Source organism: Dromiciops gliroides, chromosome 1 (assembly GCF_019393635.1).
Source record: "Dromiciops gliroides isolate mDroGli1 chromosome 1, mDroGli1.pri, whole genome shotgun sequence".
Classification (NCBI taxonomy): Eukaryota; Metazoa; Chordata; class Mammalia; order Microbiotheria; family Microbiotheriidae; genus Dromiciops; species Dromiciops gliroides.
In genome coordinates, this window is record NC_057861.1 from 218,221,520 (window position 1) to 218,236,370 (window position 14,851).

General features: G+C 36.3%; 1 protein-coding gene across 1 annotated transcript; it reads left to right on the forward strand.

Annotated features, from left to right (window-relative positions):
• The first annotated feature begins 12,195 nt into the window (after positions 1 to 12,195).
• MC2R (melanocortin 2 receptor) lies at positions 12,196 to 13,161 on the forward strand. Its single transcript, XM_043993458.1, has one exon. It carries the CDS (start codon positions 12,196 to 12,198, stop codon positions 13,159 to 13,161), a length of 966 nt encoding a protein of 321 aa, XP_043849393.1.
• Positions 13,162 to 14,851: the final 1,690 nt, after the last annotated feature.

Genomic DNA, 14,851 nt, shown 5'->3' on the forward strand with positions numbered 1-14,851 from the left:
ATAATAAATCAACAAATCTTTAGAACACACAGAAAAACCACAGGGAGATGGGGGAAGGGCAGAACTTTTAAGATCATCTATCCCAATCCCATCATTTTATAGATACAGGAGTCTCAGAGAAGTTTAGGTGCTCACAATCACACAGATGGTAGCAAAGACAAATAGAGAACCCAGGTCATCTGGCTTCCAGCCTGGAGATTCTCCTTCAAATCAACAACAAAACAATGCAGGTAACAGGCTCTATTCCAAAAAGAGGACATGATATAAAATATGAGATATAATATATCAAATCTGGCTTGAATTAGAAACAGGAGTGGAGATAGAGAAATGGAAAGCACATACATAGTGCAATATGACATTGGTTTTTAATCAAAGGTTCCTTGATACCAGTAATCTACTCAATCATTTAGAAAAAGTTAACTCTCTCTTCCCTCATGCCTTTATTACCACTTCCATCTCCTCCCAAATGGCAAATAACCAAAATCCTGTGAGTAAAGTTTAGGACATTTTTTCTATCCTCATACAGAGAGAGGCAGGAAAAGAGATTAACGATATAGACTATGTTAAGGAAAAAGAACATTCTCAAAACCAAGAAGAAGCTAAAGCAATAGCAATTTGTCATTGTTGGTGGATGATGGAGGGTCTTATCCCAGCAGCCAGAAAGGAAGAAAACAGCTGGCTTACAAAAGATACATTCACTCTCTAGGGTCCCAAGGATGTTCTTTAATAATTTACCTTTTGTAGTGCAAAAAATGGCACACTAGAGGCCTGAAAGAATTAATATCATTCCAAAGAGAGTAATTTGATCCCTTCTCACTGGCAAAATTGGACCTGTTATTTTTAAATTGTGGTATGTATTTCCTGAATGTTATCAATCTTTGATTGAACCATGTATAGAATGCTGTTCCTTCTGAAAAGCTTATATTATTATATGTTAAAACTCTGCAATTGCTGATCTCCATGACTAAAGATGATAAATTAAAGTGTCACATAGAAAAATATTTCTGATCATTGACAAAAAAATGGAATTTCCAATTCTCTGTTTCTCACAAATTTCATATGCACATAATAAGGTAGTTCTCTCAACAATATACTCTGTTTATATAAACAAATTACTGTGTTTTAGGCCTTAAAATTTTGGTAGTTTTAACTATAATTGATTAATCCACGAAAATTCATTGAACACCTACAATGAAAAACACATTGTACAGTATACAAAGCAGAGGATGCAAAATATTGTCCCTATTATCTAGCAGGGACAACATAGACACATGAAAAGTCAAAACAGTTTTTGGTGACAAAAAAAGTAGAGGGGGCAGCTAGGTGGCACAGTGGATAAAGCACTGACCCTGGATTCAGGAGGACCTGAGTTCAAATCTGGCCTCAGACACCTAACAATTACTAGCTGTCGGGCTCTGGGAAAGTCATTTAACCCACCTTGACCAACCCAAAAAAAGTAGAGAGAGTAAATATGTAATTGTGCCTCCATGGAAAACATCCTGCCTTAGAAGAAGACCTGGGAGCATTTAGCACCCAAAAGGACGAGGAGGATATGGACCCCAAAATCAGAAGGCATGGTCAATAGGAAAGAAACCAATCCAACAAGTGCATTGAGTTTGGACTACACAATCTGTAACAAAGGATAATTTCTACTATGGGACATCTTCTAAATTCACATTACTTCACTCAACTGATAATTCTAAAAGTGGAACATGATTGAAAAAAGGGGACAATGGAACAAGATCTATAAAGGCAATAATATAGACAGTGGCTAAATGATGAAGCTCAAACATGTTATTTCAAAAGTTTTAACTCTCTGAGCAAAACAAAAAGATTAAATAAGGAATAATTAAATATGTAGACCACAAAGCAGAGTAGAAACTTTCCAAATAGCTTGAAAGAGGAGAGAATTAAGAGAACAAAGAAGAGGAAAATGGTTTCAACCAACCATTTAACAGAGGAGGCAATAAGGAAATAAATATAACTAATTTTTTTAAATGAAATCAGTAATCTAAAGTAAAGCCTTCAAACTAGAGAAAAGATTGACAAAAGAGAATAGTGGGTCAAAAATGGAAAAGAGCTGAAGCAAAGTAGCCTAATCAAAAGAAATCAAAGGGACAACACACTAACTTAAAAGAGGAAGAGAAATTTAAAAAATGATTGGATAAGAGTGCAACCTTTCCACCGAAAGTCACTCAACCTCTTTGAGATTCAGTTTCTAATAGGGATAATAATGCTTCCACTACCTTCCTCATGAGGTTTCTGTGAAGAAAGCACTTTGTAAATTTGAATTCTATGCAAATGTCAGTTACTATCATCATCATGTCATATCATATCATCATCATTATTAAAGCCAATAAGTACCACAGGAATTCTGATAGGGCGGAGATCACTTTGGGCTGAGTCATTAAGGAAGATTTCCAGAAGGAAGTGGGCCTTGAAGGATGGATAGAATTCAGATGGGGGAGAAGAAGGGTGAGGACATTCTAGGAAGGGAATAAAACATAAGCAAAGGCAAGGAGGCAGAAGTGCAAAGGCATATTAAAAAGACAGCAAGTAATTGGCCTAATTGAAATAGAGATTTTGTGTATAGGTATCTTGGGAGATATGGTTATGAATATAGGTAATAGATGGTCTTGAATATTATTAGAGAATTTTAACTTTCTTCTAAAGGAAAATGAGCAGCCACTGAAGTATTTTGAGCAGCAAACAATAACAGTAAGATGGGGAAATACGTATTTTAGAAGGATTCTTCTGGCATGTATTTGCAAGATAGATTGGAGTAGGAAGAATCTGGAAATAAGGTAATGAGTTAGGAGATATCATGCCAATAGACAGTTTATTAAAAATTGGAAGGAGTTTAAATTGCAATATACTATTCCCATCTCCAACACGTTAGTAATTATAAGTGTTCTCTTAACAAAAATTAGGTAATAATTAGGCACAAAAAAAGATAATATAATGAAACTCAGGTTAAGTGACCATATGGTCACCCTGAAATGATCTACCTCAAAGTTAAAATATAACAGCTCATCAGTTAGTCTGAATGTGTATTTGTACATAAATTATGCATTGTTTGTTTCTTTCTTTTTATTTCATAGGGCCTATAAATGCCCTGTTTGGAACTCAAAATTTTTACTTGACACTGCTACCAATACATGCTTTTTCAAATGAGCTCTGCCATTTTCCCCTCTTGTGCTATCCTTGGCCTGGGTATTAATCATGCACAGGTTCTCCATAAACATTTTCAAATTGTCTAATGAAAATGAAATTAAAATAGCATGTAAAGGCATAAAAGATGGTGGTATTTTTAAACCATTCCCAAATATCCATTGGTTCAATCCTGGTTTTGTTTAAGCCCAGGACCCATGTTTGTTTTCATGGTGACTACAAGCTCTGTGGAAAATACATCAAAAGTTCAACTGTCCTCCCCAAGACCTTGATGTGCTTTTAAATATTTCTGTTAAAAATACCAACCACATACAACTTCTCAGATTTGCTTTCATGGAGTGATGATTCCAAGAACATTGTTTATCAGAATGTTATTTTCTTTAAAAAAAAAAAAAAGACACAATGATGAGCCATTGGGATAAAAAATGTGAACTTCAAAAATAGAATGTCACAACAAGAACAGAAGTTTCAGAAGATAAACTGTACTAGCTAACCCTACTATGAATAAATGTGGTTCTTCCTTTTGAAAAATATAAGCTTCCTTCTTCAGAAAATTATACTAATTCCTTTGAAAGTACTTAACACAAACAAGAGACAAGCATCATGTAAATCCATTTTCTCTACTTTCTTAATTGGACCTTTCATCTTAATTTGGGTTATACAATATGATTGAGAGACCAATATTTACTTAGGGCCTTTTATATGGAAAATACAACTCAGAGGTAAATATTCTATGAATAATTATGACCAAGTCTCTGCAGTCAAAAATGTCATCCATATATACATCACATAGCGGATTTAAATGTTAATGATGGGATCGATGATAGTTCTGGCAACTTTTACCTCGAGGGAAAAAAATCAAGAAGCTGAAAAAAACTCAGAAACCATATTTTTCTTTCATTTTATGATAAAAAAAACCACTTCCTAAGACATTCTCAGCAGCATCTCTGCTGAGCCCCAGGATATTGTAATCCTACCAAACATAACTTCACAAACTTATTTTTTCATGGAGTGATCCTCTGGGGCTCTAAGGTTTCTTCTTTTCTGTGATGTAATTCTCTTGCTAAAGTTTAAATATTAACAAATGCATAACATATATAATATATTTCATCATCAATTCAATAAGCTTTAAAATGATAAAGCCCAGCACTATAGTTCATTAAGAGAACATATAAACAAACATCAATGGGAAATGATATTTCTAACTTTTTGAAATCAATATTCACTTACCTACAACATAGTGACTCAGGTCACTATGGAGGAAATCTCTCAAGGTTTAATTTGCAGAGTCTTTGAAATACTACACAGATAAATAAAACTATAAGAATGCCTCCTAGATTATGCAAAATAAAGAAATCAACTTCAGTAATCTTTCCAGAACCATAGTACTTGAATCAATATTATTGGCTTCAACAGCTCATTAACCAAATCCCAGAGCTACCAGATTGCATCGAATAAAGTTATGGAAAAGGGAATGCATTTCATTCAACACAAATAAGAATTTAGCTTCTTTTTCCAGTGAATAGCATCTCAATTCATGAGAACTCACCTTTAAAATGTGTCCACATATTTGACCAATATTTACGAGAACTTAAAGATGATATAGCACTGTACAAGATCGTGAAGATTTTGGAACATGAAACAGGAAAGAACAAAGCAGATAAACACCCATAAGTTATGGACAGATAAGTTCTCCAGTTATACACGTATTCTTATATTCAAAGGTGACCATTTTTTTTTCTGAACTACAAGTTAGAACACGAGGTCTAACAGTATTTCTTTCTGGATTTAGAAGTTTATATAAAAATTAGTCTTCCTGCCTTATGTCTCTCTTCATCATTCCACCTCCTACCTACTTACCAAATTGATATTCCAAAGCACAGGTTAAGACCTAAATCACTATCTCCTACTCAAGATATCCTACTGACTCCCTATTAACTATGATTTTTTTAAATGTATTCAAAATTTTATTTCCTCCAATTACATGTAAAAACAATTTTAAGATCCATTTCTAAAATTTTGTGTTTCAAATTCTCTTCCTCCCTCCCTTTAAGAATGCAAGCAATTCGATATAGATTATACGTGTTGACTTTTTTTCAGGATTTTCTTGTATCACTCTCATATCTCTTTCTATTTTTTCCTCTACCTCCCTTACTTCCTTTTCAAAGTCCTTTTTGAGCCCTTCTATGGCCTAAGACCAATTCATATTTTTCTTGGAAGCTTTGGATGATACTTCTAGGTATTTGTAAGTTTTTAGTTCTTCCAAGGTGGTATGATTTAAGGAGAGATATGTTTACTATTCTCCTGGCCTGTGCTTTGGTCTGCAGGCAACTTCAGGCCTGCTTTTATGCCCTGGAACTATGAACAGAGTCCTGCTCTACTATGGCTGGAAGTTCTTATATGCTTTTGCTCCTCCCCTACCTGGGACTGCCACCCAAGACTGTGACCTGGGTCCCAGTATGGGCAAAACAACAGGGTACAGCTTCTGGCCAATTGTTTGACACCCTTACTGTCTGTGGGCTGAGTCCCAGAAATGGTTGCTGCCACTGCTGATTCAGAGGGTCTGGAGGCCTGCTCCTGGTTTGCTGGGGCTGGGGCTGGGGCTATGCTGGTGAAGTCTGCATTGGGCTGCACTTTAGTCTCACCCTGGTACAACAAACCTTTCCTGACAACCTTCTAAGTTGTCTTTGGCTGGAGAATTATTTCACCCTATCTTTTTGTAGGTTGAGCTGCTCCAGGATATATATCTTATGGCATTATTTGAAGGTATCTGGAGACGTTTTGGGGAGAGCTCAGGCAAGTCACTGACTTTCCTATACCATTGTGGCTCTGCCCCTATGATTTTTTTTTAAAATCTGTTCATAATATGGCTTGGATTGACTATTACATGCTTATTTTACATGTTCTCCATTGCCCATTCTCCGTTCCTGCTAAATTGACCTACTTGCTGTAACATCCAAATTACATTCCATCTCATATCATTGCTTTACATAAATTGCCCCACTCATCTAGAACACACTCCTTTCTCACCTTCACCTCTTATAGAATCCCTTCAGGATTCAACTTAATTATTACTTCTACAGAAGACTTATTCTGAAACCTCCAGTTACTAGTAACCTTTATTCACATCACTACCACCTCCAAATTACCTTGTATTTACCCTTCTGTGAATATGTTGCTTTAATATCACAAAATTTTAATTAGAAATTACCATGGAGGCCATCTAGGTAAGCTTGAAGAATAGCAAGAATATGCTCTACATTTTGTCCAAAAAGTAGTCATCTAGCCTTTGCTTAAAGACCTCCAATGAAGGAACCACCCTTTTCATCTTATTCAATTTACTCTAATAGTTATGCTATTTACATCATTCTGAATCTTAATTGTTTATCCAAGATATGGCGTAGTTCCTTGTGCAGCTTTCTTTTTTTCCCTCTCCCAAAAGTGTTTCTCTTTGTGTATGCAAAATTTCATTCTTAAAACCTTCCTATTCCTACCTGACTTACTCTCTGTATCACTTTAGTCCAGGTGATCCTATCTAACCTTCCTCTGGAACCTTTAAATATATGCTCTTCAGTTACTATTTGTCAAAAATTTGAAAATTATAACAAAATGTAATGGTTTCTAGAGAGAACAGAACAGAATGTTTGAGATTAGGACTATTGTGGAAAATCTAGAACACATATTCACTGTACCTAGAATTCTCCCTTGCAGAGCCTACTCTAAATATTAATGCCCTTTTCACTTTGAAATTTGGATCAAGTAAGATTTCACAGATTCACTAATCTGGGACCTCTTTTCTTAGAGGATCAAAGAGAGAAATGGTTAGAAAATCCACCATGGTGATTTTGTTTATTCACTCAGTCAAACATGTGTTGACTATACATTATGTCTAAGAAAGAGAAATAAGTCTTCATGGCTTCCCTAAAGGAGTTTATAATTTTGAAAGGAAGATAAGGACTTGTATATGTGGGAGAATGGACTAAGTGCATAAGGAACGTACAAAGTGCCAAGGGAAATAATATATTTTGGGTCAAGTTTTATTTTTACCAGTTTAAAAATTAATTAGGGGGCAGCTAGATGGCGCAGTGGATAAAGCACCAGCCCTGGATTCGGGAGTACCTGAGTTCAAATCCGGCTTCAAACACTTGACACTTACTAGCTGTGTGACCCTGGGCAAGCCACTTAACCCCAATTGCCTCACCAAAAAAAAAATAATAATAATAATTAGGAAGATCAGCTATCCAGGAACATAATATAATATATATTAGTTAGGCTATGTCTCTAAAGACATAGTTAAATGCTGGATCTTAACTAGTTGATAAAATGCCCTTAAAGGTTTTAGGCAATGAAAATTATAAATAGAAAATATTATTTTGGATAACTTACTATCAGTAGGTGAATTCTTTGGCCATGGCCTTATCTTTTAAAATAGTGAGTATTGATCCTCCTCCAGCTTTCATATATACAGATCATCTTCCAAAGCTTCCTCCAAAAATTGTAATTTTTAGTCCCATTCATTTAACCAAACATGCTATTAACCCAGATCTATCCAGGCTAGGGTAAGAGGAAAGAAAATTTAAAGAAAGTGGCTGTAGCCTGAATTTGTGGAGTAATTGCCACAATTTCAGTGGTGTATGCTCTTTACTCCACAGACCTTAGCTAGCCCCATTTGTGCTGGACAATTAATGAGCAAAGAATGACTTTTACTTTTTACTCTAGTAAAGGAGGAATACCCTTATAACACCCTTATTATTGAAAGAATAAGGAGTCTAAGAAGAGTCTTTGCCTCAGGCAAGGAGAAAAATCCAGTGCTGAGAAATTTGACACAAAGAACATAATTCAATGAATCTTACTTTGAACAAATATTTGTCTAAAGTTTAATCCTGACTAATTCTGCTTTATTGACTTTCCATTCAGATGATGGTTATATTACTTCATACATAGTAAATGCTCAATAAAAACTGATGACAAGGGGGCAGCTAAGTGGTTCAGTGGACAAAGCACTGGCCCTGGATTCAGGAGGACCTGAGTTCAAATACAGCCTCACAGACTTGACACTCACTAGCTTGTGTAACCTTGGGCAAGTCACTTAACCCTCATTGCCCCAGCCCCCCCCAAAAAAACTGATAACAAAATGACATTAAATGAAGATGCTAGCTTGACAGAGAATAAACTTATGAGTCATTAGTCCTTAGTCAACCCCTGGAAAAAGTCAAAGTTCATTTACAAACATACTAATTCTCTCTTTGCTAAAGAGAATCTTTAGGATTTATTTTCTAAAATGCCTTATTGATCCATCACTTCAGCAATTGCTTCTCCATCTGCAGAAATTCTCTTCAAAGTCAGGCTGTTTGCTCCCATCATTTGTACAGCCCACTCTGAAACTCCGGTTTGGATTGGACTGGAAAAAAAAAAGAGTGTTTTCAAGGAAAACTGTTCTTTCAAGGAATGTAAACATTCAGGATTGCATTCAGGGGTAAGCTCGAAGAATTTCACACTCACTGCTTTTCCCCCCATAGAAATGAAGAACATTGACTGGTGACTGGTAGTTAAATCTCTGGGAGGCAAAGAGAAGAACCTGATTACTTTAAATTTACCATTAAATATTCTGTGAATCATTAACATTCATTTGGCTTGGCCTATTTATTATTAAAGAAAAGTAGTGTGATATATTGGAATAATACCAGCATTAGAATCACTCAGTCAACAAGCATTTCTTTATTAAGAACTTATTATATGCCAGGAACCATGCTAAGTGCTGGGGTTACAAATAAAGGCAAAAAACCATCTTTGCCCTTGAGCTTACTATTTAAAGGAAGTCAGGAAAGCCTAGTTTCAATCCCTACCTCTGATATCTACCATGTACCCTTAAACAAGTCACTTAACTTCTAAGTTCCTTAAGCAATTCCCTAGGTCTTATCTATTGAGTAATAGCTCCTTGTGATAGTCTTATACTGCAAGGTTACTACTGAATATTTGAGCATCAACATCATGCTGTGCCCCTTTTTCATAGATTCACAGCCCATAATTCTTGCACAGAACTATCTTTTTATATACATTCACAAATGTGCTTTGTTAGTCAAAGGAAAAACCATCACTATTTGAAACCTTTGCTTTGGGTTTGCTTTTTTCAGTTTCTTTCAATTTGATATTGAATAAACAATAAACAAAATGGAAAGAAAACCCTAGTTAGTGGAGATTGGAAAACACACAGTAAGCTCCCTGAGGACCAAGACTGTCTTTTGACCTTTTTTTAATCCTCAGCACTTAGCATAGTGCCTGACTCATAGTAGTTGCTTAACAAATATTTATTGATTTACTGATTGATCTTGGTGTATCTTTCAGATTCCTACAGGATAAGGGATTTCAAAAATATTTCAATACAAAGGAAGTGGCTTGGCAGAAGGAAGTCATAAGGTTGCCCAGTAAGGGGAAAAGGAGACAAAGACTTGAAACAGAGCAAAGAGAACAATAAGCAGATTTATAAATATAATAGAGACATAGAACATATAGCTATAGTACAAATTAATATAGAATACACAAGAGCATTAAAAAGGTACAAAATAAACTGTTGTGTGAAGTCCTGGGAAGGACAGGGAGGAGGAAAAAGAATCAGAGAAGGCTTCCTGGAAGAAGTAGCCCTCAAACTGTGCTTTAAAAGACATTGAGCTTTAAAAAGAATTGAACAAATAGAAGAGGGAAGCATTCCAGACATAGAAAAAAGATGACAACATGAGCAGAGAGAGTAGAGAGCCTGAGAGTATTCATTCAAAAGATCACAAATAGTCCAGTTTAGCTGGAGCACAGAGGAGCTTGAAATAAAGCTGGAGGGGGCAGCTTGGTGGTGCAGTGGATAGAGCACTGGCCCTGGAGTCAGGAGGACCTGAGTTCAAATCCAGCCTCAGACACTTAACACTTACTAGCTGTGTGACCCTGGGTAAGTCAGTTAACCCCAATTGCCTCACCAAAAAAAAGAAGAAAAAAAAAAGAAAGAAATCTGGAAACATAAGGTGGTACAAAATTTTGGAAAACCTTAAATGCCAAGGCAAAAGAGTTTGAATTTTACTTGCTCTACACTAGAAAACTATCAAATGGGGTTTCAGGGAAAAAAGTCACCACCAGATCTATGCTCAAGGAAGATGTTAGCAGTGGTGTGAAGGATAGATTGCAATGGGAGAGAGTGATGGTGCAAATACTTGTTAAAGGGTGCTTATGATTGTCCAGGTTGATGGTAAGGAAGGACTGTACTAGGGTTTGGCAAGAAGGCTGGGGAGTATAGGATGGATACAAGGCAGAATCAACAGGACTTTTTAACTGATAAGATAAGTAAAGTGACGGAGAGGTAAAAGAATACCTACATTTCAAACATGGGAGACTGACTGATTAATGGTACAGATGATAAAACTGGTAAAGTCAGGCAGAAGAACAGAGTTCAGAGGAAAGATAATTAGCTTACTTTTAGATATATTGATTTTGAAGTCCTACTACCAATTTCAGGAGAAAATGTCCAGAAAGCTGTTGGGGAAAAAAGTATGCCAATGAACTGAGAATTTCCCTTAAGTCCATGTCCCTTATAATTTTCATAAAATAGCTTTTTCAACACCACTGTGTCTTTATTTGGAGAGTTTAGGATTCTGGCACTCTTAGAACCAAGACCTAGATTTTACAGTGGTGTCAAACTCAAATAGAAACCAGTGCTTGAGAGCAGCAGTTGACTTAGAAAACCACAAATTAACATTATGTTGTATTGTGTTTTTATTTATTTTATTAAACATTTCCCAATTATAATTTGATCTAGTTTGGACAGATTCTGGAGTTTGCATAAGTTTGACACCTCTGGCTTAGAAGAGACTGAGAAATATTAGCCTCTAATAGACTTGGTAAGTTCAGGACCATGAGGCCTCCCCAAGTACATATATAACAAAGCCGGAATGGCAGTGCTGGATGCTGGTGCTGTTGCCCTTAAAGACTATATATATTTAAGCTCAAATTCAGACACTTGTCATTATTTATTTTGATTCCTGAGAGACTACAGAAGATAAACCATAACAGAGAACAATAATCCAATCAATCAGAAGCATTAAGTAGCTACAAATGCAAACATGAGATATCCCCTGCTCTCAAGGAGCTTGCCTTCCTCCATGTTAAGAAAATGGCTTTCAATTTCACCTTTTGAAAGAACACAGAGTATGATTTGTTCTGGGATCCGAAGGGGTTTCCCCCTGACTTCCCCTATGCAAAAGTACACTTAGTAACTATATTGAATGGAGTGGTAAGATTGTGGTGAGAGTCTGGGAAATTATTTCACTCAAATCAATTTAATTAGGAATGTCAAATAAAAGGGCTGCCTTAGTAGAGTAAAAATTTGAAATCATGAAGGTGGTATAGTATAGTAAAATGGTTTGTACACTGGAAGTCAAGAAACCCAAGTTCCAATTCCAGTTCTACCACATACAGATGACTTTGAATAACCCATCTCCTCAGTTTGCTCATTTGTGAAATCAAAGTGTCACACCCAGAGATCCTTCAGGTTCCTTTCAGTTCTTAAATTCTGTAATTCTAATATCCTGGATCTTGTTCATATTTTTTATTGTTGCTGTTTAGTCATTTTTCAGTCATGTCCAATTTTTTATGACCTCATTTGGATCACCAGAGTGGTTTGCCATTTCCTTCTTCACCTCATTTACAGATAAGGAACTGAGGCAAACAGGGTTAAGTGACTTGGCCAAGGTCACACAGTTACTAAATGTCTGAGACTAGATTTGAACCCAGGAAAAAAAATCTTCCTGACTCTAGGCCTGGTACTCTATCTACTGCAGTACCTAGCTTCCCCTGTTTATATTTGTTAATCTATTTTGTGACTGATATTTTTATGTATTATCTTTTAGGCAGCAGTATTTTTCCATCAAGTCCCCAGCAAGTGTTCCACTTAGAAAAAAAAGGAAGAATTCTGAGTAACAGATCGATTTTTCTGAGAAATCAAGTCTGAGTAATATCTTCGCCTTAGCACTCAGATAGGAAGAAATGCGGACAGATAGAGCTCATGAGTTGATTAAGATCCTGGGACATGGTAGCAATCCACCCGAAAATGTCACTGAGAATTCCACAAATAACACAGACTGCATCCAAGTTGTGGTCCCAGAAGAAGTCTTCTTTGCCATTTCCATCATTGGAGTTTTGGAGAATCTGCTTGTCCTCCTGGCCGTGATCAAGAACAGGAACCTCCATTCCCCCATGTATTTTTTCATCTGTAGTTTAGCAATTTCAGACATGTTGGGCAGCCTATATAAAATCCTAGAGAACATCCTGATCATTTTACGGAACATGGGCTATCTCAAGCCTCATGGAGATTTTGAAACTACAGCAGATGATGTTGTAGACTCCCTGTTCATCCTTTCATTGCTTGGGTCTATTTTCAGCTTATCAGTGATTGCTGCTGACCGTTACATAACCATTTTTCATGCTCTGCAGTATCACAGCATCATGACAATGAGACGTGCTATAAGCATCCTAGCAGTGATCTGGGCATTTTGTACCGGAAGTGGTATCGCCATGGTCATCTTCTCCTATGATGTGCCCACTGTGATCTCCTTCACTTCGCTGTTCCCTTTGATGCTCGTTTTCATCCTGTGTCTCTATGTGCATATGTTCCTACTGGCTCGTTCCCATGCCAAGAAGATCACCTCTTTGCCTTCAAGTAGAGTGCACCCAAGAGCCAACATGAAGGGAGCCATCACACTCACTATCTTGCTCGGCGTCTTCCTGTGCTGCTGGGCCCCCTTTGTCCTCCATATTCTTCTGGTGACATTCTGCCCAAATAATCCTTACTGTGCCTGTTACTTGTCCATCTTTCAGGTGAACGGAATGCTGATTATGTGTAATGCCGTCATTGACCCAATGATCTATGCATTCCGGAGCCCAGAACTGCGGAGTACTTTCAAGAAGATGTTCTGCTGTTCGGGATGCAAATGCAATTATATTAATCTTTGATTCAGAAGGAGTACATAACTGATATTAACCATGGACTAGCCAGGTGACTATTTTTTAAAGAGTCATATGAACAACAGAAGAAGGTTCAGAAGAAAGTCATCGTTTTAACTGATTGCTTTATCCATATGGCAATTGCTCCCATCCTCAAGAATACTGAGCCCCCTGCCATCCCACAGCTAAGGGTTCTTAAGTTGCTTTGAGTTCAAAAAAAAAAAAAAATGAAGGAACACTCACTTCCATGTCTTCTTTGTCTGCCTAATAACACTACTGGCCTTAAAAATCTGTAAGTTGAAATAGCTCAGTTGAAAACAGAATTTTTAAACCAGAACAAATCTATTTTAGGGCCTTTCTGGATCCTGTTCTACAAAAGAATCAATAGAAGAAAATAATATTTGTTTGAATAGGACACTGATGATCATGATGGTCTTTTTTTTTAAAAAAAGTCAAAACAGTCCAAGAAAATAAGAGGCACCTTGGGACTGTGGAGTAGAAGCCTTGTTTTTGTTGTTTTTATAAAAATTTCACTTTTTATTCTTAGACTTAAGGAAACTAAGAGAGTGAATGAACAATGGTGAAAACAACAGACTTCTTGTTAGGGAATAAAGTTAGATACATAAAGGAAGAATATCCTAGTTATTAAGAGAGATGAACTATAGAAGAGGCATAGCCATTAGAAAATTTAGTAGAAAATTCTAGCACTTGGCTAAATAAAAAATAATGTAATTTAACTATTTGGTTTTTTGATTTTTAATAGTGAGAGGACGAGATCCAAAATGAAAACCATTTTGTCCTTCACAAAAAAAAAACAAGGAAAAATAAATTTAAAAGACAAGTAAAAAAATGAATTTTTAAAAAGACTCAGAGGATGCAATAAGACATCTATATTCAAGCCAATCCTAAGAACATAAATTTAAAGAAACAAAAAACCCAAAGCCAAAAACTTTCGTGATTATAATAGTGAATGAACATTGTGGCAGCATGAGATCATAGATTTAGAAAGGGAAGGGACCTTGGAGACCATCAATCCCAACAGTTTCATTTTACAAATAAAGAAACTGAGGCCTATAAAGATCCAGGGTGACACGGGTATTATGAAGTGTCCGAAATGATATTTGAACCCAAATCCAAATTCCAGAATCCAAATCTAATGTTTCATTTCCTTGGTCATGTTACCTCCTACATGTTACTGTTTCCTGGAAGAAAAGGGAAATTGCTACCAGCGGGGTTATCCAGAAACCATTCAGGAGATGAAAAGACTCAAGATTATCACTGGAGTTATAGCTAGGGCTAAGGAGGTTTCCGTTTTAGTTGTTCTGGTGAATGAAAGGGATTTTGTTGGAGAAGGTTTGTTGAAAGAAGTACAGTGGAAGAGGGTCAAGTAAAAGGCAGCAATGACATTTCCAAATGACACAGATTTCGAACTGCCTATTTGAGGAGTATGGGGAGACATGGCATAAGAAAAGGTTTTATGATTTTTTTTTCTTTCAGAGGGTGGAAAAAATCAATCTAAAAAAAGAATGTACTGAACTATAATGCCTTATTTATTCATCATCAAAAGGGCATGAAGTATTCCACATAAATTGTATTCCATATAACTAAAGCTTACGCTTTTAAATGTGAAGCCTTTTTTAGTTAAATGTTTTTATGTAAATCTTCACAGAGTCACAGAAACTCAGATGCAGAAGAGAGT